A 24,991-nucleotide genomic window follows, 5' to 3' on the forward strand; every position below is an offset into this window, starting at 1 on the left:
TCAGCAGTGGCCTGTGCTGCAGAACATCTGGAAGGACTGGATCCGTTCTCTTTGCCCAGCACGCAAAGGAGAGGGACAACAAAACCCACTTCCATAAGCAGACCATTCTTGGAGGAGGGGGTCAACCTCCCTTCAAGGTGTTCTCTTCACTGAGTCTTCTGCTCCTGGTTTGAGAGACTGGAGCAAAATCACCAAGCGGAAAAGGCAAGTGCAGCGCTCAGACGAGCTGTTCAAACAAATCCCCATGGACTAGTTTCCAAACTGGGTCACTCATCCTCTGGGTCCTCCCGTCCTCTTTGCCACCCCTCCCTATGTCACACTTACAAACACCCAGACTTGGAAGATGAAAGCAAAATGGGTCTTCATCAAATGTACCTCAGTTCACTGTTTACACCAATACAAACAGCACTGGCTTTCTTCCTTACACTGGAGTTAGTCAGTGCTACTGGGGAGCAGAGAAGCATCTGGATTTTCTTTCTGCTATAAAATTAATTGCCTTCTAATTCACTGATGTAACAGTTGAATAGTAAATTACATCCTTAATCCCTGAAAATAATTTAAGATAAAATTAAATGTTGGATACATGGAATTCAGCGCTTCCCCCCTCCCCCCCAAAAAAGAGCAATGCTCCATATCCAAATTTCAGTGATGGATTTGGCAGTGTTAGGTTAATGGGTGGACTTGATGATCTTGAAGATCTTTTCCAACCTAAACAATTCTATGATTCTAGCTCCACATATTTATGTATAGAAATATATATTTATATGCAGTGGTGGTGGTTTGGTTCCTTTTGCTGGTAGCTACTAGAAATGTCCCATGTGATCTGGCTAGAACATGGAACAAAATCAGGATTAAAATCAAAAGAAAATTTAAAAAGAAGCGTTGTATCTTTCCCTGGGTAGGAGGTGCTACCTGGAGATGCTTTACATCCTCTCTACTGTACTTCTTGATAACAGAGAAAGTAGAGGAGAAAACAAATTATACAGATTTTCTCTTCTTTGAGATGAATTGTACCCTAAAACACTGAATCACAAGCTTTCTGTACCAAAGACCGTTTTCCAACACACTGAAATTACTATACACACTTATACTTGCAGTTATTGTGACATTGTGAGCAGAAATGCTTTAAAATTTACACTTTTGCATAATTCAACAAAGTAACTGGTTAGGAAAAAAACATGCTAAACTGACCTTTTAGACAAGTAACTACATGTATTTTTCCATATTCCACAAAATCTTCTACCAAGAACTACCCCATTCTTCTGTCTTTTCCCTACTCCAGAGCACTGTGGTGGGGAAAACAAGAGAAGAGAAAGTATTTCCCATCAGGAGCACCTTAAAATGGGCAAGGAAGAGGTGAATAACAGAGGGACAAAAAGGACTTCCCAAGGATGAGAATCATATTCCCATTCAGGACACTGATGATAATAGAATTCACTCCCTGGAGTGACCCAGGCAGACTGCCTATCCTCAGAATACAAGCAGGGATAAACAGTGGCAGCATGGAACTTGTGCTGGTTTTGGGGGGAACGTGGCTCCCATCCTGCACTCCCAGCAGGAATGGCCATGACATAGTAGTTACCCAAGCATACATTTTAACCTTCTGGCCATTCTGAGAGAGCAGTCAATCAAACCAGCAGTTTTACTGCAACTCTGCTCAGCATGTGGTGCCTCCCTTCCAGAGAAAAAGTATTAGGATCTGGCATTAGCCCAGAGTAACTGAGAGGGTGCCCTTGCCATGAAACCTAAAACACCATACCTAAAGCAGGGTCAGCTGTTTGGTGCAGAGAAGCCTGGGTGAGATCACTCCCAGACTGAATTAAAACTTTTCTGTTTAACCAACAGAGAACAAATTACTGAAATATTTGTGGATATTGTTAAAAGGAATAATGCGGAAGAAAATTAAAATCCTCTGCTAAGATTGTGGTTTTGTTTGAAAAGCCAGAGATCTTATTCTTAAAATAAAATGTTGTGGAAAAAAATGGTAACAAATTGTAGTAACATATTGCTACAGTTTCTAGGTCGAACTTTGGAAATCTTCAGTCTGAGGTTTGGTTTGCCCTCAGAACTACTACTTGGACAATTTTAGCTAAACAAAAAAATTAAATTAGGCTAGGTGGGGAACCTCTCTTGCTTTTCTTTTGTTCTAATGTCTTTTCCAGCTTTGCTACAGGAGACTGCAAATCTATCCTTTTCAGATTAATGATTGATCTCCATTCTAAATCCCCACTCCAATATTAATAACCTCTCAGAAAACAATTAAAATGGATATACTGTTTGAGTGTGCGCTCAGGGACGAAGAGGATAAATCTTCTCTGATGACAAAAGCCTCTGTCACACTTGGAGGGTTGCTGATGCCTGTGGTGATGGACAGTGGTCATCCACTGTCACACACACATCTCCTTGTCCTTCCCCAAGCACATGCCTGGGGCAGTGGATGGCAAGGAGAGAGTGCTTAGCAGCACAGCAGAAGTGATGGTCCATCTCACCACCTAACAAGAACTCCTTTATCACTGAGCTGGAAAGAGTAGGCGTTTTCCTCCATCAGACAGAAGATGATGCAGGAAGAATGACTTCCAAGCTGACATCACCAGCAAGTGCAAACAGCCAGAGAGAAACCAGGCAGGTTCATTGCTTGGAAATAATTTTAATGCACAGAAATTCCTGATGTGCTGAGGCTTTGTGGTGAATCATGAAGCCTGTGTCACTCAGAGTTGCCTTTCAGCTCTGAGAATTTTCTAGCCAATGTCTCTATCTTCTTCATGGATCACAGCAAAGACAGAAGTGTCTCCCCCATGACCTAAGAGGTGCCCTGGAGCTGTGGACTACAATTATTCTTTTGCCTTTTTCCAGTCCCAAGTGGAGCAATGGGAAGGTTGTGGTGCTGCTTGCCAGTGGTGTTTTTACAGTGTAACAAGGGGAAAGCACACTTGCTGCCCTGGCGAAGGGTACACACAGAGATATTTAAGGGTGCAGAGTTTTCTCACAGGATGGTCAGAGGGCTGGCATATCTTCCAATGAAGACAGGCTTAATTGTTCAGCCTGGAGAAGAGGAGGCTCCAGGGAGAGCTAAGAACACCTTACAGTCCCTAAAGGGGGTGTACAGGAAGGCTGGGGAGGGACTTTTCACAAGGGCGTGTGGCGGTAGGAAAAGGGGGAATGGCTTCAAACTGAGAATATATTTACATTCGATATATGGAAGAAATTCTTTACTGTGAGGGTGGTGAGGCACTGGCACAACTTGCCCAGAGGGGCTGTTGACTCCCCATCCCTGGAAGTGTTCCAGGCCAAGTTGGGTGGGGCTTCGAGCAACCTGGGATACTGGAAGGTGTCCTTGCTTATGGCAGAGGAGGAGGAATGAAATGATCTTTAAGGTCCCTTCCAACCCAAACCATTTGATGATTCTGTGATATGATTCTGTGACCACTTTCTAAGACAAACTTGAGTCATGGCCTGTTTTGGCCATGGCATGTTCATCCTAGAGAAGAGCAGAAACACCCTCCTTTGGTGTTTACATGAAACCCAAGAGAAGCGGATTCTTAAAACTCACACTGCAATTTTGCAATGCATGACTTGCTGCACGCAGTCATCCAAGGTGACTGCTTTATGAAAAAGCAAAGCTCATTCCTAGAGGATTTAAACAATGACAGTCAGATTTCCCTGATGAAAGACACTCAAGTGAGTAACAATTTTATTTAAAGAGAAAACATGGTACTTTTAGGCACCTGGGCTGTCAAGAAAACAAGAAGCAATTGAGAATGCATCTGAGAATGTTCTGAAATTGGCCACTGTTTATATCTCTACACAAAGGACAAATTTTACATTTAAAAATACAGGCATGACCTAGCTTTAAAATCCAGTAACACATCTGGATAAAACCTAAATGTGGATGTTGATGATCTTTTAAAGAATAGGACTCTCTGCTTTCACAAGACTGTGAGATTTACTTCATATCTTCATCAGGCAATACATATCCCATCATATCGTGGTGATTAGCATCTTGTCCTGGTTTAGGGTAAATTTGGGAGGAAACCTCCAATGAGGTTCCTCTGGAGAGCAAACCCAAATGGCCCCTCCCCCCAGCCGGTCCAGGAAAAGAACTTGCTCAGAGAAAAGTGGGAAAAAACTATTTATTTAACAAATAAAATGCCCACAAACATAAAGAATGAATAATACAACACAATAAAATTTCTCGCCGCAACAGAGATGGCAAAACTGAGAGAAGTCCTTGCCGTGAGTTAGCTCAGCTCTCTCAGTCTCTTATCAGTCCCAGTCCCTTCGGCGCTGGAAAATGCCCAGGTCCAGGCGCCGGTGGGCCGCAGGTGTGAGCTCCCCGGTGCTCCTCTGGGGTTTTTTTTCAGTCCAGAGCAGGTTTAAACAGTCCCAAGAAAAGGAAGAAAAAAACAGTCCAGGAAGCTTCTTTGCCTCAGCTAGCTAAACTAAAAGCAAAAAACATTCTCCCTCCTGCCACTGCCTGTACCTCCAATGAACACACCAGAGTCCAGAGAGAAGAACGCGTAGGAGTGAATGCTGTTTTCTCAAACAAACTGCACGCTTCTTCTTTCCTTGCTTCGCTCTCAGAACCAGTCTTCAAGGCACAGAACACAACATACAGCACACACAGAACAGACAGCTGGGTATACAAACATCATAATGTCATCCTAGGACACATCTTGATTGATTACAATCCTTAATTCCATTGAATTAAAAAGGCTAGTTTGAAACACAATCATACAAAAAGACCAAGGCTGGAGCTGATCATGAGCACAGAATGTGACTGCAGAATTGATATCTCTTCCCCTCATTCCTCAAAATGTTGCAGCTAAAATCATCTAGCCAAGAGAGACAAACAAAGGTGTGTGTCAGGTCAGCCAGCAAAACCTTTCAAGGCTCCACAGTCATCATGAGAAAGCAAATAAAGCCTACTTTGGCTCTCATTTACTATATATTTAACATTTGCAAGAGAAAAATCAGATGACTGCTTAAAGCTTGGGATGATGCATGCCATATTCAAGCTACTCTTGAGCTTGAAATGTTTAATGTTTTATGTGGTTTGGAAATGGTTTAAATTCCCTGATGAATTTTTCATGCCCATACACAATTTAGCCTTTATCAAAAAAATCCCCTTCAATTATGTACTCTGCAGAAATTCTTTGGAAGGATTCTAGACACTTTTTTCCCTTTTTTTTTTTTTTGTTTGGTTTTTGGTTTGTTGTTTGTTTGTTTGTTTTTCGTTTACTGTTTTCAGTTTGCTAAGGTCTGTATAAAATATCCTCACTTGGCTATGTATACTGAAGTTACCTGCGCTTCACCTTTTGTGCTACTCTCAGAAAATCAACTATGCTTTCTTCCTCTCTCTCTCTCTCTCCATGACTTAATCTGAACTGTGGAGACTGGGAAGACAGAAGAGCACTGGGGGGAGGCTAAAAAGTTGCAAACCTTTGGATGGACCCAGCTTTTTGCCGTGATGCACCGTGGGGAGCTGTACCTCGGCAGCAGCCGTGGAGCAAAGCTGGGAGAGGGGCATCCTCTGGGCAGCAGAGCTGGCAGCGGGCACGTCATTCCCAGTGCAGGAGATGTGGCAGGAAAACAAGCCTAATTAGAGCACTGCCATGTGCCAGCTATTCTTGGAGGAAGAACAGCCCCTCAGGAGCTGTTGCAGGAGAGCAAAGCGAGGACAGCCCTCGGACCACTCCAGCCCACGTCACAGGCATCCCCGGGAACACAAAGCCATCTTCCCCTGCCCTGTCCTGCCCTGCAGCCCAGGCTAAAGATACCCAACTGCTGCTGCTTTGGCTCTCTGAACACCTTCGTTATGCTGAGCACACATCCCCTAAGGTTCCGGGAATATTAACATAAGCCACCCACAAATATTATTTTAAAGAAGTGATTCCCAGAGTCCTCCTATTTTTGGAGAGGCATCTTAAAAAAGCTTCCCTAATATACTGGAACAGGCCCCATATTATCTCTTCATGAAAGGAATCCAACTGCTATGCTTCTAAATTCACTGGTAAGCAGTTCAGACTTCCTTTTATATTGTAAGATTTCCTTCCCATAAGACGCAAGATATATTGCCTCAAGGGAAAAAAAGCTTTATGAAGAGGAAGCTACGTGTGCCAGAATTGTTCTCTTCCATTATCTGTAACATCCTTTCTCCCTCCCATTGTTTTAATAAAGTTGGTCACCAGAAGAACCTGCAGCAAAAATGCCAATACCCTCAGCAGAGTATCTACCTGCCAAAAGCCCCAAAGTACATCTGCTGTTCTGCAGCATTCTTGATGCTCAGAAAACCTGTTTTCTATGCATGCCACATATGCAGTGCTGATAGAAATGTGACTTTGCTAACAGACTTACTTTTGGCTGCTCCCACCAGAAAAACGTTTGAGTAATGGATGGCTCACCAGTAATCTCCCACCTACGTGTATTTTTGTGGCATTTCATTGAATGGAAGGATGAAAAGTAAAAAAACCCAACCAACCAGCACAAAACAAAAAACCCAAACAAACAAGAAACAAAAACAGAGAGAGAGGAAACACATTCAGTAACAACCAGCATTGCGGGGAAGAAAAATTTAAAAAAGAAATTTAAAATCTGCTGTCTGATGTTCCTACATGTGATCCAGAGGAACATTCCCCTCCTGCACACACGTGCTTGCATGCAGCAGGAGCTCAGTTACACTCTTAAGTTCAAGTGCATTCTGAAATGTTATGTCCCACGGGCCTTCACAAGGCATGTATCAAATTAAGCATTTGCTGGAATGCTTTACTAAGCAAAAGGATTGGTTTATGTACTTTCCCCAAAGATTCTGCTGAAATGAGGCTAAATGGTTGCAGTGGTAGCTCTCAGGAGATCCCCAATTCTTCCCTGAAGCATTCATTTTGCTAGGATTTCCCTCTTGTACATTCAGCTTGGGGAATCACTATGGGAAACTGGGAGCAGGGAATTCTCAGTTTTAGAAATGACAGTATTGCCCAGGGTAGATAAACTAACCACAAATCTCTCCCCACTGATTCAGATCCCACCAGTGCCACTGACATCTCTTCAATTTTCATTAAAAATCTCCTCTAGAGGGTATAATCTCCCCAAATTTAAGCACAGGGAAATCCAGGGTTCCCTCAAATCAGAATCCACTTTATTTGGGACAAAAGGAATCTGCTCTCAGGACGACTGGAGTTGCTAAAAATAAGCAAATATTCCCAGTGTTTCTACACTCCTCTCCCTGAAGTGAAATGATCAAGAGGATTAATTTTAGAGTATGTACAGTTTTTATGTGGAAAAAACCCAAGCTGCATCTCAGCTTTTAAGCAAAGACCAGATGGAAAGTCTATCATTAGAAATGCCAAAGGGAGAATACACTCAAAGTTCGCTTCAGGATGGAAAGGTCATTTCTAGTCATCCTTGTTTTAAATGTTCTCAGAAGCACTCAAGCTTTTTGTAATAAGATGGCTTTCTTTAAGTTTATCAACTTGATTTCCTTCAAAATAAAATATAAAAAGATCTCCAAAATAAAACAAAAACCACCAAACAATACAAGACAGAAACTTGAAAGGCAGGCGCCAGCTCTCTTTTTTTCCTCTCCAGAGCAAAAGAGTCATTAAATTTTTAATGAATTATTGTTTAGTTGACAAGAAATGCCACAAAAATGACCTGCTGATTCCACCCAGGGGTGTTTACTTAGAGCTTCACAGGGAGATTTATGAGACAACAGGCAACAGATGACGTGTCAATGGAATCTGAGAGGCAATGCTTCGTTCACCAGGTACCAATGTCGATGAAGAACATGTCAAGATGATAAGAAATGGATCAGGTTTCTCCACCCTGTTCAAGGTAACACCCCCAAGCCCCCAGGGAAGGCTTTGTGCAGCTGCCCCATGCAAATCCACCAGCCCACCCGCACTGACAGCACCATGCTCCTGACCCTAAGACCTGAGCAGTTCAGTAAGGACCTCCTTTGGGCTTAAGATGGCTTCTTAACAACACTAGCACACACACAGGGCGACTAGGAAGTGACAAATTTGTGATCAGTGACATTCACTGGAGTCAACAGGGTGACATGAAGATAATACAGTGCTTCCAGCTTTATTCCACTTGCTAACTCATATGAGAGTTAGAAACACACAGCTCCCACTGAGAATCCAGCAGTCCCTCATCTCCACATGCCAGCCAGCCGTGAAACAAACCCCGTGCCCATGAAGATCAGCCCACAGCTGAAGTACAGGATGTGAATAAGCCCCCTGGGACACAGCTTCACAACTTTAATGGGAAAATATTTAATCAAGGACAGAAAACTCCATTCTCTTGTTTTCCAACAAATATTTAAAAAATACATCGATATGGCAATATAAAACTGACATTTTCACAGTAAACACATTTGTGTCCCGGTGCAGATTATTCCAAATAAAAACTGGAACTACTGGCACTAAAGCTAGAAGGGTTTTATTTCCTTGCAGGCTGTGCCTTTTCTTAGCTCTAGTGGGCCACCCCTGACAAGAAGTATCTGGCTTCAGGTCTTTCTCTATACAAATGCTCTCAGAGGAGCCATCACTGACCTAACCAAGCAGCAACTGGGCTGTGCAAGTGTCAGAGGGAAATGTGCCCTGCAGTACCACTGACTGAGGGACAACCAGACAAAACCAAGATTCCATTCCCAAACAGCATGCTAAGGCACTGGGAGCAGCAAACTAATGCTTTGTTGTTTCTTGGCCACTTGCAAATGGTGATTATTCCATATGAAATAATTAACAAACAAGGACAGAATCCTCCAAGCTCTCTTCAGAAATCTTCTTTTCAAAACATGCCCTTATTTTAATCATTTACCGTTTGCAGTAGAGAAGGAAAACAAGGAGGTAAGAAATTTGATACGTTCAAACCTTCCCTAGTTCCCACAAATAGACATTCACTGCCTTCCAATAGTCTTGACTAATCATTTTAATAAGTAGTGAAAAGATTTCGCAATTAAATGCTTAGAGAAATAAGATGCATTTTCCTGTTCCTTCTCATGCCTCATGAGTCTTCCAGCTCCTCTCATAAAGAGCTTTCATTACTGCGGGCAAGATGGAGCCAGAACTGCAACAAGAGAAAGCTCTGATTTCAGCTTCATCTCAGTCACTGTCCAAATGCCCAGAAACTTCTTCACAGCTCTTGGACCACAGGAAGAAAAAAAAACCAAAACAAAGCCAAAAAAGGGGGAGTTTCAGTCCTAAGATCAGAACCACACTTACTAGACAGGTTTTTTAAAAAAAAAAACCTATCTGGACTTAGTGTAAACTAAGCATATTTGGTCAAGTAGTAGTAGATCAAATAGACAAGGAGCCTCACCGTGCCCTCCCTGCAGCCCCACATTTGTGGTGACAACTGCACTTTGCTCTGATGAAAAGTGACCTTTAGGCCGACATTTAGGTCCAGATTCTCCTACTTGTGTCACCTCCGCCTCCAGTTTCACAGGTCGAATTCACAGCACTTCAAATAGTTGGCAACATTCATCAAACATGAGCCTATGTCTTGCCCAACAGAGTCTTAAAATGGAATATTCCCGCTCCACAGTCCCATGCCATGCTGGATGGTCAACTGACACGAGGTACTGGATGTGCCATATCTCTTCGGAAAATCAACATACCAAGTGAAAGCTCATCTCCCAAAATAGTCACCCTGCTACTTTATTTCTTTTTTATTTGTTTCCCTACTGCAGTTACAAAACACATTCTCACTGAGGCAAAAGGGATCATTAGCCAGAGCACTTCTGGATGCAAAGAGGCAGTGCTAAATGTGCACCAGAAACAGGAATATTATAATGCTCTTCCCACATGAGAAAGCATAAAAAGGCAAATGGACCTTCCATTAGCTTGTCTCCATGATATCTCAGGAAAACACCATATATTCAGAATGGAATCATGGTGATTGGGAGATCTCTTGTTTAAAAAGTCCAACTCTGTTTGCAGGAAATATCTCAGCCGCGGTCACATATCACATCCCTTGTGTTGGATCAGCTGCTAAATTTGAAGTATTTTCTGTCTATCCAATATGTATGATTTAGTGGCATGGAGAAACATTTTAAGTATCATGAGTTTTCAGGTTCAGCCATACCAATCGTTCCTGCAGCTAAGTCTGAAAGACTCTTCACCCTAATAAGGGATGTAGACAATTAACAAAACCTAGAGATCTGGAAGGCAGAGATCCACCAGCCCAACCCCCTCCTGCTGCCACAAGGTCATCTCTCTCTCTTGAGGGCCTGTGTCCCATTTTTACACACACACAGGCTGAGCGCCTGCTGCACCAAGAGAAATCGGGCAAGTATTCTCCTGTTACAAACCCAACTGATTTTTTGGCTGTAGAAAAGTGTTACAGTGTCAGACTCTGCAGGATCACTGTGGGCAGGAATGGGTTAACAAGAAAAGATCAGTTGTGAACCTAGTTCCAGTCTAAGGCATTGAATGGACTAAGCAGAAGATGAGGAAGATACTGCAATGCTTCATGCACTATCTGGCACAACTGCATGGTATCCTATCCATGCTGATACCAGTGGAGATGCAGACCAGCTGTGATTTTACCCAACTCACACTTCCCATATGCACTGCCTCTTGTCTTTATAAATTGAATTTTACATAAGACAGCTGTGTCAGACCTGAGCTCCCAGTGTAATTTTCCCCCTATGCCTGCAGAATTAATTCACTAAGCCAGGTTCTACTTCTCCTTGGGCACCACACAGAGAATTACAAATGGCTCTATTTGTGCCCAGTTGGTACAAAAGTGATGTCAAAAGTGTAACATGAAGGAAGAAAGGACCCAATTACAAAAGCAAGGTCTGTGAGATAATCTTGGTCCCAGGACAGTGAGATATGGCAATTAGGAGCATTTCATCTATCTGTCAGCTGGGGTCATTCGATGAGCTTGTTATCCAGAGGAAAGGTGGCACCTCAAAATACCAATTACAACTTTCCAGACTCAAACTGTGCTTCAGCCTCTTCTGCCCCCTGTGCCATCATCTCTAACATGACAGGAAGGTCAGAATGAGCAACAGGAATTCAGTTTTCAAGAAGAAGCCCAATTGTACTGCAGATTAACAACCAATTAGCAGTTTTGCAGAAGTTGTGTGCTCTGGCTGGGGGGCTGCCAGGCTGTGCTGAGGAAGTGCATGGTGTTGACTTCCCAAACTGAGTCACTTCTGTAAGCCTTAGAGTGGTATTTATAGAGTTGGGGGAAAATTTCCAGGAAACATCATTTACTGGTACTCACAAAAATAGCAAGGAAAGTCTTCAGTTACTAAACTTTTAAGGAAAAAAGTCTTTCTTCTTTATGACAAGACAGCAAAGCAGCAGCCTCTATGATTTTCTTGGAAGAAGTCACAATTAATAATGTTCCTTATCACGCTTTTCTTTGACAGCAGTAGATGTTGCTCCTAAGGTATTCATTCTGTACAGCTGCAAGGTTGGGGTTTTCTCCTCTCTTCTACAGATTATTTCCAGGATAAGACATTGAAGTCAGCCTTGTCTCCAAAAACTTCAGTAAGACTTGAATGAGCCCAGGTACCAATAACAACTCAACCACAGCAGTCCAGATCAGCCTGAACCTTTTACCCAACTGTCCAGGATCCCAATTTGGGGGAATGGCTGTGCCCTTCAGCAAACCACATGAATCTGCAAATAGATCTGTTGCTGACAGCCAAAATATCACCTGCAAAAGTGAGCTGGTCCCCCTGCACAAACTAGACGTGCCCTGGTATCACAGAGCACACAAAGGCAGAAGAAGGCCACAAACCAGTAGCTGGATTAGTGCCTGTTCCCCTCCACACATTCAACAGTGCCCTTCTCTCCTTAAAGCCAGGGACTAAGCCAAGCTTTCAGAAAGATTTTGTCCCTGCAATAGTTTTAAGGATTCAACCACAAATCTGGGCACTCACAACTATTTTAGAGTATTTCTCTTTATTTCAATTAAACAGATTTATGCTCTTGCTTAGCAAGGGTAGGCAGAGCATGCCAGGCTTGGTGCCCTTCTCTAAGCAGCCAGCATACCCCATTGGAGAGGATGCAGACTAGCTGACCACAGAAGTACTACTTTTGGAATGAAAAAGAAATTTTTTAAAGTATAAGACAGAAGCACACAAACTTGTCCCCATCCCATACACAAGCTGCAAATGCATCAGTTTACTACTGTGACTTCCAGACTGTACCTACCACTGCCCTTCCTCTGAGACCTGGGGCCAAGATTGGCCAAATGGTCTTTGAGAAGGCCTCAGAGATGTTTCCCTACGTGTCTTACACAAGCCAGTGGCTTGGATGAGGACAAAACACCAGGGTAATGAGAAAAAGGCTGCTGGCAGGAACTCAAACAGTACCTGCCTGCTCTGCCTAGCCTCTGAGCCAGGCTCTCCTGGCACGGCCACTGGGAGGGCAGGTCAGGTCCAGCTCTCTGGCAAGTTGTCAATCATCACAGCTCACAGTCTGTGACACTCATGAGACATGAAACCCCGTGCAGTGCAATGGAGACCCAACAAGTTTGTTTTGCACATGCCACTGCAGCGTTGGCAGATACAGCAACATGCTTTGGCTCGCAGTGACATGGGAAGCATTCAAAGCACTCGTGCAGAGATAAGAGGCTCCCCTCATCTCCTGCTGAGACACACTGACCTCCCCTCCCTCCCTTCTCCTTGGCATTGTCAAAAATACAAAAATCTGTCCCTTATGTTTTCAAAATGTGTCTATTTCACAGGGTTCTCTCCCCCGCCTTTTTTTCTGAGGCCAATTAAAAATAAAAGTTTACCAGAAAGACAACAAGAAAAAAAAAAAGCATCTGATACCATTGGATCCAGCCTGTAAGGATCTCACACATAAAAGAATTATGTCCCTGAGCACTTTCCAACAGACTTTCAGAAAATTTCATCTTTCTACTTCCCTGGCTGGATAGTCTGTTTGAGTAATTTTCTCTTTCTCCTGGGGCTGGTTGCTAAGAGACGCGCTATTACTTCTCCCTCTCTTATGACCCGATTACTGTGATCAGCAAAGACAGCGTGCAGACAACAGCCTGACACGGCTCATACAAGAACATCGGGCTCGTTACCAAATGATGGACTGTATTAACACTCCGCAGCCCCTCCGCTCGCCATGGCCTTTGGAGAGTTTCCAGGCACAACTGGGGGCTTTTACTTCCCCAGCTTCTGAAGTGCACGTTCAAACATTTTAAATCACAGGACTGGGAAGGGAGAAGAATGGACTTTTACCTCCTGTGCTTCACTGTCTGACAGCCATAGCGGTGTTAATGCATCCTCACTGAGCAACCTTCCTTTTCTTACCCTTCCCAAGAAGTGGCCTAGGAACAATGATTACTCCCCTTTTCACCCTCTTGAAAAATAAACTTTGCAAACACATGGCGCAGTTTGGGTCAGAACATTCCCTTGAAGGGTCTGACTGAACATTGTAAAGCTGGTCGTGACACTTGAGGGGTTAAAAGGTGAGCTGGTCCTGCAAAGAGATGAGATGGGTTCCTCTGGATAAGGAAAGCAGCTGGAAATAGATCCGGCTGTAAGTGTCCAGCAGTCCCAAGGAACCTGCTGGGATGCCTAAGAGGCTCCCAGCTCATGCAGAAGCAACCACAGGTTGGAATTGTGTCCCCTGCAAAAAAGAATAGGGGATGGAGCCAGTGGAGGAGACAGAAAATTTGGAGCATAAATTGGGAGCTTGTACTGAGGGGTATATGGGGCAAAAAGTTGAGGAAAGTTGATTCTGTTGATGCTACTGCCAAAGAATTGATTTTCTAAGAATGGGGCCACCAACCTCAGAGACTATTAGTCTCCACTAGTAAGAATTCAACCCTCATCACATTCACTTTTTATAACATAAATTTCAAACTTCTATACTTTCTTCTATTACATCTACTTTTGAAAGATTGTGTTTACCCACATTGTTTGGGTGCACCATTTTCAGACACTTGAGGGTGTCCTCTCCTCCCACCAGCTCACTCAGGACAATTCCTGTGACAGGACCCCTGGGCAGACTCTCACACCAGAGGTAGTGCAGAGTATTCAGAAACACCAGTTGATAAAACTTCTCAAGTGGGCCTTGTAACAGAAATGACCCATAGCACAGGTTCCTTCCTCATCTCCATGTCATTTCCCATAAATTCAATGCTTAGCACAACAAATGCCAGCTGTCATGACAGTGCAATTTCTACCCACCAGCCCTTAACACCAGGCCTGGCTTTATGATTTGGGTCACGTCTAGATGAAATCAAAACCTTTCTTTAGTCACTGTCATCACAGGAATTAAGAATTGGAAGAGACATGTGAGTCTTTTGCGCTTCAGCTCCTCAAATAGTTTGGGTAAATCCCCAGTTGAGCCTCTGGAGCATGCCTGCACTTTCTTCCACGGCTGTGACTTTGCAGTGTGCGTGCTGGTTAAAGAAGAAGACAGAAGGGGGATTTTCAGATAGTGGGAAACTAAGTCACTGCTTATTAGGAACTATAGCAGATCCCTGCTCACCTCCTGCAAAATCACCCTCCCTGGGCCAAGCACAGCCACAGGATTCTCAGTCCCGCTCATGGACTCTCAATTCCTGTGCCAAGTCCATCTAAACATGCTTTGCTTAGCAACAAACATTTCAGGCCTTGTATATTTGTTCAAATTGTAATTGTGTAGGATTCACTGCTAGAAATGCCTGCTCTTTGGCCACAAGTACAGCTTCGGTGGCTTCAAGAGTTGCTCATTCATTCCTCCAACCCTTTATTACACCAACCTGTAATACAATCCAATAGACATTTACCAGTTGCTCTGATTTAAGCAGGACTCAGCCTGGCAAAATAAAAAAGCTTTAGGCAGAGAAAAGGAAAAGCATACATATAATCCTTTACTATAATAGTTTTCAGTGAGTAGAAGAGCAGCATTGTGTGAATAAGGGAAAAAAAATATTACTCGACTGTTAACTGTGGTATAACAATTGTTATTATTTAGCTGACTAGCATCTGGAGGATGTTAACATTTCAGATTAAAATAAAAGGGACAAGTGCTGCCTGCTTGAATTCAAGCTATTTCTGCATTAGCATTGCTCTCTTGCTTTGACTGGGCACCACAGCCCTGTAAAACTACATACAGGACAAACATCTTTTTAACAGAAGGTTTGATATGGTTGATGACAGATGTTTGCAATTCAAGTTATTAAATGATGGTTCCCTTCCATTTCAGTATGTCAGAAATGTCTTCTCTTTCTCTTTTTCCCTTCCCTTTTTTGCCCTTTTTCTTTATTCTACCCAAACTATTGTGGTTCACAGAACAGGCCACTGCTAAGATGAATCACTATTTGATGTTTGAAATAATGAAGTGGAAAAATTAAATATAGTATCGTGGAAGAACCGACAGACAGGAGAAAAGAAAATGAGAAAAAATAGTCAGGGCAGAAAAAAAATTAAGAATCTACCTGCTGAGAAGTGCAATGTTTGCTTTATGAAACCAAATAACTGAGAAAATATAAGCTCACTCACCAGAATGAAACCCAATAGCTAGGCACTACTTCAAGTAGTTCCCAAATAAGAGGCAACGTGTTCCAGAGCCTGCGAAAATTTAATATTTGTAATTCTAACAAAACACAGTCAGAATACTTAATAAAACCTGGTGGCTCGACTTGACATTTTGCGAACTACAGATAAGTATACTGGTTCAATAACAGGTTTTATGCACTTGTTTTATGCTGCATTTTTACCAGGGCCTTTTCCTGAGGTGGTATTTCAAAAAAGAAAATGCTCATCCTGAAAGCAAAGCCAAGACACAGTTCTATGGATTTGTCTCTGGCAGAGAAAAAAAAAAAAAAAAGAAAAAAAAAAAAAAGGCAGATGCAGACATTGTTATCCAACACAACAATTTTTGGGAATACTGCTAACAAGGCAGAAAGCCCCACAGAGAGCCAGTTTATTCACACTGGTGAGAATCACAGGTCCTGACACTGGTCACTGTGCTGGGCAAAAATCCCTATCCCTGTAACTTAGAAATTATTGAGTGGAGCGACACTGCGCAGGCACAAAGGCACCAGCTTGGTCTCATGCCTCCTCAACATGGCCCAGCTTGCTTGGGGCAGTTTAAATCCAGTTTTATAAAAATGAGAACCACCACTCATTTCCAACTGGTTTCACTCGGTTCTTAACCAAGAGGAGAGAGGATGTCCTTCGAGAGAAATCAACAGACACTTCCAAGAGAGTGCCCCAAACTGGTTAACAGCTACTCCTTAACAGGGGACCCCCGTCTTTCCACTCATTCTGCAGTGTTCAGGGGCTTTGTTTGCGCTTTAAATGCTCTTGTGTGAAGGTAGCAAGCCCACCACAAAGAGGCCTGGAGCTTCAAGATCATTTTCACCAGCTGCATTTTGTAAGAGCCTGTGGATGATGCAGTTCTGACACTAATGAATAAAGTATTGCTTCATCTGCTGCATCTCATTCAGCACAAGAAACACAGAAAAACGAGGGAAGGATTAAGAAAGATTTTAAAAGTTTATAATATGCACTTTAAAAAAGCTTTTTCTAAGAAACAAGCAGTAACATGGGGGCTGTGGTCAGGCCCAGTCAGGATGATTTGCAACAGTAGGGTCACCTCTTTATTCACACCACATTTTTCAACTCCATCAGCTCCTCTGAGGGATGGGACCATAGCATCAATTGCAATTGATGGGACCAGAAGAGTGTTAGAGCACCTCTCAATCTATCTTTTTGTCCCACCACTGAGACACTGCCTCCCCCCTAAAGCATCAGTGATTCTTTTTCAGCTAATGACAGAGATTGAGGAGCAAGAGAGGGCCCAGCAGATCCCACTGGAAATACTCTGGTACTCCCAGGACTCAATTCAGGATAAAAAGATGTTCCCATGCCTCATCTGGGAAGCAGCAATGGTCCACAGGCGTAACTCCTAACATGTGCAAGACATCCAGCTCCTGCTGGCTGTCCAATTCTGGATAATTGCATTATCTCATGTTAGTGTTGAACAATGCACACACAAAACCACCACAGGAACATGGATGAGACAGCTCACTGTGCCTGCACTCCAGCCTTCCTCCAACAACCAGCACAGCACTGCAGAAGCTCCTGAGATACTCCAAGGAGGAGGTACAACACCCCTCTGCCTCTCAGACAACACAGCCCTTCCACTAGTGAGAAGTCTTCCTGCCATGGAACAGAACCAGCACAGACAACCAGGAAAAAAAGAAAAAAGAAAAAAGAAAAAAAAAAAAAAAAAAAAAAAAAAAAAACCCACAGAATTTTTCAGGTCAGCCTGAATTTATTCTTTCAGGGCTCTCAATACAAATAATGAATAGACTCTGGACCTTGCTGGTTTCTATGAACTGTCAAAGACTGCAGAGCAGGGAAGAGCCCAGCTATAACACAGGGTGTCTAGTCCAATAAATCCATACCCAAGCTTCAAAAATTAAGACAGAGCTACTGATAGCAGCTGCTGTAAACAAAACCCACTAGGTATATCTGCCTGGGAAAAAAAAATCAAAAAACACAACAGCAAAACAACAAACAGCCCAATAGTTCATGCTCCCTGTCGCCTACAGCCATAGCAGAACGTAACTTGCCAGTGCTCAAAAGCCTCCACACCCATGAAGAAGAGAAGGGCACAGAGAGCCAAGCTCTGGGAAACCTGGATCAGCTGGGTTCAAGAACACACACTGGTGTTCACAACACAGCCTTGCCCTGGAGCTGGTCCTGCTGATTTGCCCTGTCTCATGAGTCACTTGCCCACTCCTTCAACCAAGGTAAATACAAGGAAATGGTTTTTAAAAAAAAGTAAATAAGACCTCAAAGGACTTCACATGAGACCTGCTGTTCACCATATCTGAAAGGTGCCCAAGGAAAGGAAGAAGAAAGGAGGAGATTGCTTTGAGTCTCATCCCTTTGTCCAGTTTCCATTCTTAAATCCATATTAAATGTTTCTGCAGATACTATATTCACCAAGGATGGCAATTACAAGGAAACACATCAGCACTAATAAATACTGAGTTTAGAAGCACCCAACAGCATAAACTAAAGTGGCTAATTTTGTAAAGCATGTCCTGAGAGCCCCAGAATGTGACAGAGAAGCACCTCCAAGCACTGGGCAGCCCCACAGAGTGACTGCCCTGTGAGTGATGTTGCCCGCACATCCCTTTCTAACCAGGGCTGGCACTGCAGCATCTCAGTCTGTCTCAGGCAGCTTGAGACATGGTCCTGCTCATATGAACAACAGACATTGCAAGAATAGGATAGATTTGGGTTTTTGGGAGTGGAAAGAGTCATCCTGGCAGGAGCAGGAGACCTCCTGTGAGCCATTCAATGATCTGGCACTTCCTGGTAGGCAAGGATGGACTCATTTCCTTCCCTACCACTATGAAATCACCCTTCAAGTAACTGCACATGGTGGCAGAGGAGGTGTATTCAATCCCCAGGGAGCTGCACTAGTGCTCACAAATGCTGGACTGGAAAGCCCAGCCCTGCAATCCAGCTGAGCCTCCCCAGCTCACCACTGTGCTCTACCTATTTCAGGAGAGTCTTGTTTCCGCTGGATTTGCAGAGCTTTATTTGGAGCCAAGGGGGAAAGGCAAGGGAAAAGAACTTTTTCTCTGGTTACCAAAACAAGATTCAAACCAAAACGATCCAAACCAAAAGGCAACTCACACTGCAAAGTTTGTCACTCACTGCTCTCAAGCCATCCAGTGGCCCTGACTCAGGCTCTTATGAGTACCTCTGAATGACAACAGATTTTTACACATTTCTGAAGCCTCCAGTTCTGGCCTTACAACCCCCAGTGCCACCCCAGCAGCATCAGCCCCACAGCAGCAGGCACAAGGCCAGCAGATCAGCTATCACCAACCTCACCCCACTTCAGATGCCTCCTGAGTCTGCCCTGCAGGGTGAAGCCCCATCTTCTGGAACCAAGGCAAAGACAGAATTTGCTTCATCTGCAAGCTATAAATCCTTCCTATCTTTCTGAGCCCTGCATAGATGGGAACAGCTCTGTGGCAGTATTTCCTTAAGGCTCCAGTTCTGTTGAAGATGCTGAAATACCAAGTCTAAAAGCTGGAGAGCAAGAGAGAAGTGGCAGGGAAAGGAGGAAGGACAACCACAGACAGGTTTGGATTGGAAAGACCTTGAAGAACAATACAGTGCAAAGCCCCTGCCATCAGCTGGGATATCTTTCACCAAATCAGGTTGCTCAAAGTCCCATCCAACCTGACCTTGACCACTTTAAATGATGGGGCACCCAATGCTTTTAAATTAAATAAAATTATTACCAACTCCTCAGAAAAAAACCACCTTAGTTTCTTTAAGGGATTTTTTGTGTAGGACAAAACCCATTGTGCACACTGCTGGATAGGGTCCGCTGAGGAAAAGAGGGAGGGGCAGGCAACACAAAACAAGTGAGCATGAAGAAAGAAGCCAAATATATAAAAAGCAGACTGTCAGGACTCATGGCTGGTTGGCGCCTCATCCATCTCAGGACTCATCTTCTCCCAGCATGAAGAAAAGATGCTCTCAAACTTCAAACACATCCAGCTCCATCCAAGGACCACCTCTGACCCCAGTAAAACCCCCAGAGCTACTGCTCAGATGTCTGGACATCTAATTTTGATTTCCAGCCTAATTCCTCAGCAGCTACACTTCCTACCAAAGCACAACTGTTCACCTTGTAGATAAGCATCTTCCCCAAGCTTGAACAGTTCTCCTCTGCTCTCTCTGTGGGGTAAATACAGAGCTCTGTAAGATGATGAGCACCATATCACTTCCCAGGAACTGTGGTGCTCACACCTCCCAGGATGAGACAAGGTTAATCCCCTGCAAACCATCACAGTGGGGAGTGGCAGCACTAAATCCTCCAGAAACCCAGCCCAGACCACAGCAGGTGTCTGTAGGACCTATACAAACAGGCTGTGCCTGCCTCTAGGGCTGCCTGCACAGCAGAGACCTGTGCAGAATGCTAAGCAGGGCTCGGGTCTTATTGATGATGATTACAATTATGATCATTACTTCTACCACTACTGCAGTCATACCCAGGGGCCCCCAAGCAGATCCCTACAAGAGCAAGACATGGTCTCTGCTTTGATGAGTGGATAAATCTGGTCTGAAACAAGCTGCAGCAACTCAGCATGGCAAACAGCGAGGAGGGGGGCTGGCAGCACCAGGAAAATTGCTACTTCAGTGGTCTAAACACATGCCTTGAGTGCTTCAAATCACAGTAAAACATTCCTGGTTTATAAACTGTTGGCTGTTGCCATTTCACTTTTTTTCAGTCATGTAACCATTTCTAACTTCTGTAAAGTTCCATTAAGCAGTTTTTAATCAGCACCTTCTGGCTGAGTTTTGTGCAGGTGTCAGGAAATAAAAAATAAAATTGAAGTCAAGGTGAGACTAAGGAAATGCTTTGGTAGGAGATGGGAGGGAGAGGGGGGTACACAGAGCACCTGCTCCACAGTCTGTCACTCCAGTGTCTTTTCCCTCTGCTTTCAATATGATCAAGAAACAAAACCATGAATGCGATCAGCTGGACAGACCCTCTATGTACAAACAGCACACCTACAAAATAATTATACGAACCACAAGGCCAGAGGATGCACATTCCTAAACATTAAAAGCAATGAGCTGAAGAAATTACCAGGAACAGAATCTGCCAGTCTGCCAGAGAGATTCTAGATACTGCAAAGGCAACAGGGAGCCAATTCCAGTGACACTGCTGGGGCAGCCAAGGCTGTGATGAGCACAGCCACTTCTTGACCAATAACAGCCCCAGGACAGCCCTTCCCCAGAGCAGCGCTCACTCATCTCCAGCAGAAGGATGCATGGGAAGCCCATGTGCCTCCAGATAAGCATCTTTGGCAGGGGAGGAGGGATGAAAACACATGGGGATTCAAGGGGAAACCCCTCCAATTCCCTACCTACAGATTCACAGTGAATCAGGTGGGAAAGACCTGCATCAACAGAGGACAAATTGAGGCAGAATGGCAGTGCCCCTTTAAGCAGGGAACCAGTGGGGCCTGCCGCCATGTCCCAGGCTGAATTATTGCTGCGGAAATCAGGGAGATCATTGAAAAAACAGTTAGGGAGCCTGGAAGAGAGAAGGGAGCCATAGAAAGTGAATGAAGCACATTGGGCTAACTATTTCTCACTGCCCCCCTAGACCTTGCATGCCAGATCTCAGAAGCCTCAGGTTCTCAGGGTTATGTATGGATTGGTAAGGCTTTGCACAGGCTGCTGACAGCAACCAGCAGCATGTCACCTTCTGGAAGTGGATTAGCTAAAGCTGCAGGCATGTTGTCACATCACTAAGCCTACCTCTGACCAGGTGTTGGCCAACCCTGTCAGATAATGATGGGATCTCTAAAAGCCCAACATCAGACAAGGCAAGGGACTGGCACTGACAAAGTCCCCTGCGAGCTCCCAACTGTCTCCTGGTTTCCAGCAGACCCAGCGATGCCCAACTGCTTGCAGGACCAGGTTGCACAAGAAATGTTTGAGTGTCTTGTCTCCCCTTTTCAGCCTGCAGTGCCTTTTCTGCTCTTTTGGAAAATCTCCTTCCCCAAATGGCAAGAAACAGAATTCTTTTAGAAGGTGTTAGTATTCCTGTGTCCTATACAATCAGACCTACCATCAATAAACACTGACAATTAAGACATACTGACCTTTTTCACACAAAAAATACTGACTGATTAAGAACAGATTTCCTAGGAAAAAAGGGGCCATTTTCCATTATTATTTTTAATTGCAAGAGAATTAGGAAAATAAGAATTTCCACTTGACTTGAAGGTGACATTTTCTTTGCATTTCAGAAATGGATTAATTTTTACTTTTTGAATTCCAAATGTCTTTCTCTTCCTATTTCTCACTAAGTTTTGTTACCAAAGGCAGCAGAACAGGTGCATATGACTTCGCCTTTCCCCCTCCAACACATTTTCTTTTTTCGTTCTGAATTCTCCGAAGTTAGAGCAGCAGACGAAAAATACACAAAACACTCATCAGGTTTTCCATTTTTCCTATAAAATGTCCTTAACTTTAGAAAATTGTTCAAGTGTAAGATTTAATATGCTGCTTTGTTTTTCTTTCTCTTTCCCATTACTCTGTAGTCTTCCTGAAAATACATACGCTTTCAAAAGATAGAGCAGAAAGAGGAAAAAATATACAGGCGATATTTATCTTATTGTACTCAACACAAAAGAAGAAAAAAGTGGTGAAGGAACAATGTAGAGCATCGAAAACCAAATACAAAAGCTGGTTTGGCAATTTTCTTGAGTACAACTGAGCTTTTCTTTGGAGAAAGGTTAGAGAGGAGGAGGGGAAGAACTCCCCATTTTTACCTACAGTAAATCACCAGGAATAGAAATGTCATGCTCTGCCAAAACAGCTACCACCCTCTCCTAAAATCCTTGGCCTTCACTTGTTTCTGCTGCAGTTCTATCACAAATTCTCCATTGTCAGCCAGGGGCATCTCAGGTGCTCCAGCTTGCAAGTTCCAGAGGTGCTCCCAGCCATGCACTCCTGCTCCTGGGAACTCTCTCTTCCAGGTGTCCACAAGCCAGGAACCCAAATCCTACACTTGCTGCTCAACTACACCAAGAGAGGAGGACTTTCACAGCAAGAAGTAGAGGAAGGCTGACACACAGTGACTGGCAGGCATTGGTTTTGCTGACGTAACAGCTCCAGAGGCAATTGCAAGGGTCATCTAAATACTTTCCCAATTATTTCATATTCAAGAGTGTTCAATAGTAGAGGGAAAGAACAAAAGTAAAACAATCCAGCCAGCAGACTGCAGAGAAAACACTCCAAGACTCACGAGCCAAATTTATGCCCCAGCACCCCCAATTATACTTCTATTCCCACAGATCAACCAGTTGTTTGTAAAGCATTTCCACTGTGCTGGGGTGAAAGAACCAATACTGAAGGACTTTTTGAGCCCAAGCTCCTTCAATTATCACATGCCAGCAGGGACCAAACAAGCAAAACCCCTTGAAAAGTACCAGTCTTGGACATAGGACATCTGCTTTCAATTAAAACCAAGAAAGATCTGTCCTCATGTCCTCTCCCAGCCCTGCACCTCTCAGGAGGGTTGCTAGCCAGAGCAAGGGGAGGAGATATCTTCACATTCTTCTTGATTTGAATGACCTGAAAAAGGGAGGCTCCCACAAACTCACCAACTCAGAGCAAATCAAGAACAGCCTGTGTTGGCACTTAGTTCCTCCGAACTAGGCAGTTGTGGTTCCTTCCTAAAACATAAATACTCACCATCACCTCCTGGTTGCTTGTATGGGTTGTACTTTGGTTTGGGGGCAACCACAGGCGCAAACTTCTTTGGGGTCTGCTGGGTGGACACAGAGATGCTGGGAGTCCCAAAGGTGTGTGTGGTCTCCATCCTTGCAGGAACGTGACCAAGAGGCTCGTTGGTACTCTTGGGTGGCAGCCAGGACGGGTGGGACATGGTTCAGGTCTGAGAGGAGACACAAAGAGAGTCACATGTACACTAGGAATTTAGGCTGGGGAAGTAACAGCTGCAATCCTACTGTTCTTCTGGTTTATGAAATCAAACCTCCAAAACCTTTCAAAACATGTTTAACTGGTGCAAGCTTTACTTTAAATACATTGCTCCTAATGTATAGAATTTTAGATGCAAATTTGTCTTTCTCTCCTCAGCAGGTCAGAATTACTGATAAGGTTTTTGTTAGTACCTGCAAAAATCATTGCTATTTTCATTTTCAAACCAGAGCACAGACAGGGTGATACCCTGAAGTAGCCCATCAATCCCACCCTGAATTCAGCACAGTAGTGATATATTTGCCCTTCCCTGTTAGACCTTTTTGAGTACATTAATGTACAACAGTGCAGGTGCTCTGGGGACAACCCTAGTCACAGATAGGCACAAACACTTCCAAAATACACTTTTAGCACTTTTTCACATGTCATTTAGGACCCCATGCCCCAGTGATTTTCATTCAGACTTTTAAGAAAACAGATTTCAAAAGTAGCTAATCATTCTTGATGCTTCCATTTCTGAATGCCCAGCTTAAGACATTTTAAAAGCATGTCAATTTTGAATAAATGCCAGCATCTCACAACCCCTGACAACCAGGCTCCTTTTAGACTTGTGTAACAAAAAACAGAGGCAGCCTAAATCATTACTTATTTATGAAAATCTTGGCTTTGGCCTCTTAAAAGCCTACATCACTTTTGAGAACTGGGTTCAGATGCTGCTGAAAATGTTGCCCATAAAAATCCTGTTAATTCCAATGAACAAGTGCTTTTCACCGCACACAAACCACACTCACTGGGTAGCCATGATAGTCCTACTGGTCCTATGGAGCTGGATTTGAGATTTGATGGAGAAATGAAGATCCCACACAGACAAAAGTCAATGCTGATTTTGCAGCTCTTGAGCACCCTGTTGCTTCTGCCCATGCACTGCTTTGGTGCCAGAACCCCTTAAGGCTACCAAAACCAGTAGGCACCTGTGACCCATTCAGGAAAGATTTGGTTTCACCATGGAAAAGGAACAGTGCAAGAGACATGATCAAGGTCTCCACATGGTAGTGCAGGGCAGTACCTCCACCTAAGAGCAATGACTGTTAAAACTGATGGATATACAGCTGTCCTTATTCCAACCAGTAAATTTACTTCAGTAAAAACAGTTTCCTGCTTGAGGAGTAATTTCTACTTTAAGCCCCAATGTCTGACCCAACACTAGGAGGTAGACAATTTTTGGTCATCTTGCACCTACACCACTCCTCGTGTGAGAGAGGAACTGGCAAGTGCCAAATATCAGTCCCACCACTTCTGTCTCTTCCTGGCCATGCAGTCTGACTGCTCGATATGCAGGCAGTGGTTGCACAATTCCTACCATTAGGAAGTGAGCCTGCTGCACTAGGAATCCAACAACAGTGAAAGGAAGACACTGGAGCTGGCCAGAAATGAGGCAGACAGGAGCATGGCAGGAGCAGCCCAGAGATGAGCTGGGAGATGAGCTGCAATGCTCAGCTACATGACTTTTCTCCCTCTCAGGCC

At 43.8% G+C, this 24,991-nt stretch overlaps 1 protein-coding gene across 8 annotated transcripts in view; it reads right to left on the bottom strand.

Annotated features, from left to right (window-relative positions):
- The window catches only part of LPP (LIM domain containing preferred translocation partner in lipoma), a 335,034-nt gene that overhangs the window by 193,985 nt on the left and 116,058 nt on the right, over positions 1-24,991 (bottom strand). For all 8 annotated transcript variants that reach the window (XM_066193362.1, XM_066193366.1, XM_066193367.1 and 5 more), the window contains one exon: positions 23,222-23,423. In XM_066193362.1, the coding sequence (XP_066049459.1) occupies positions 23,222-23,414 (193 nt within the window). In that variant the 5' untranslated portion in view covers positions 23,415-23,423. The remainder of the gene's footprint in view (positions 1-23,221; positions 23,424-24,991) is intronic.

Source organism: Chamaea fasciata, unplaced genomic scaffold (assembly GCF_029207755.1).
Source record: "Chamaea fasciata isolate MVZ Bird 193981 ecotype frontalis unplaced genomic scaffold, bChaFas1.0.hap1 SCAF_11, whole genome shotgun sequence".
In the NCBI taxonomy this organism is placed as follows: domain Eukaryota; kingdom Metazoa; phylum Chordata; class Aves; order Passeriformes; family Sylviidae; genus Chamaea; species Chamaea fasciata.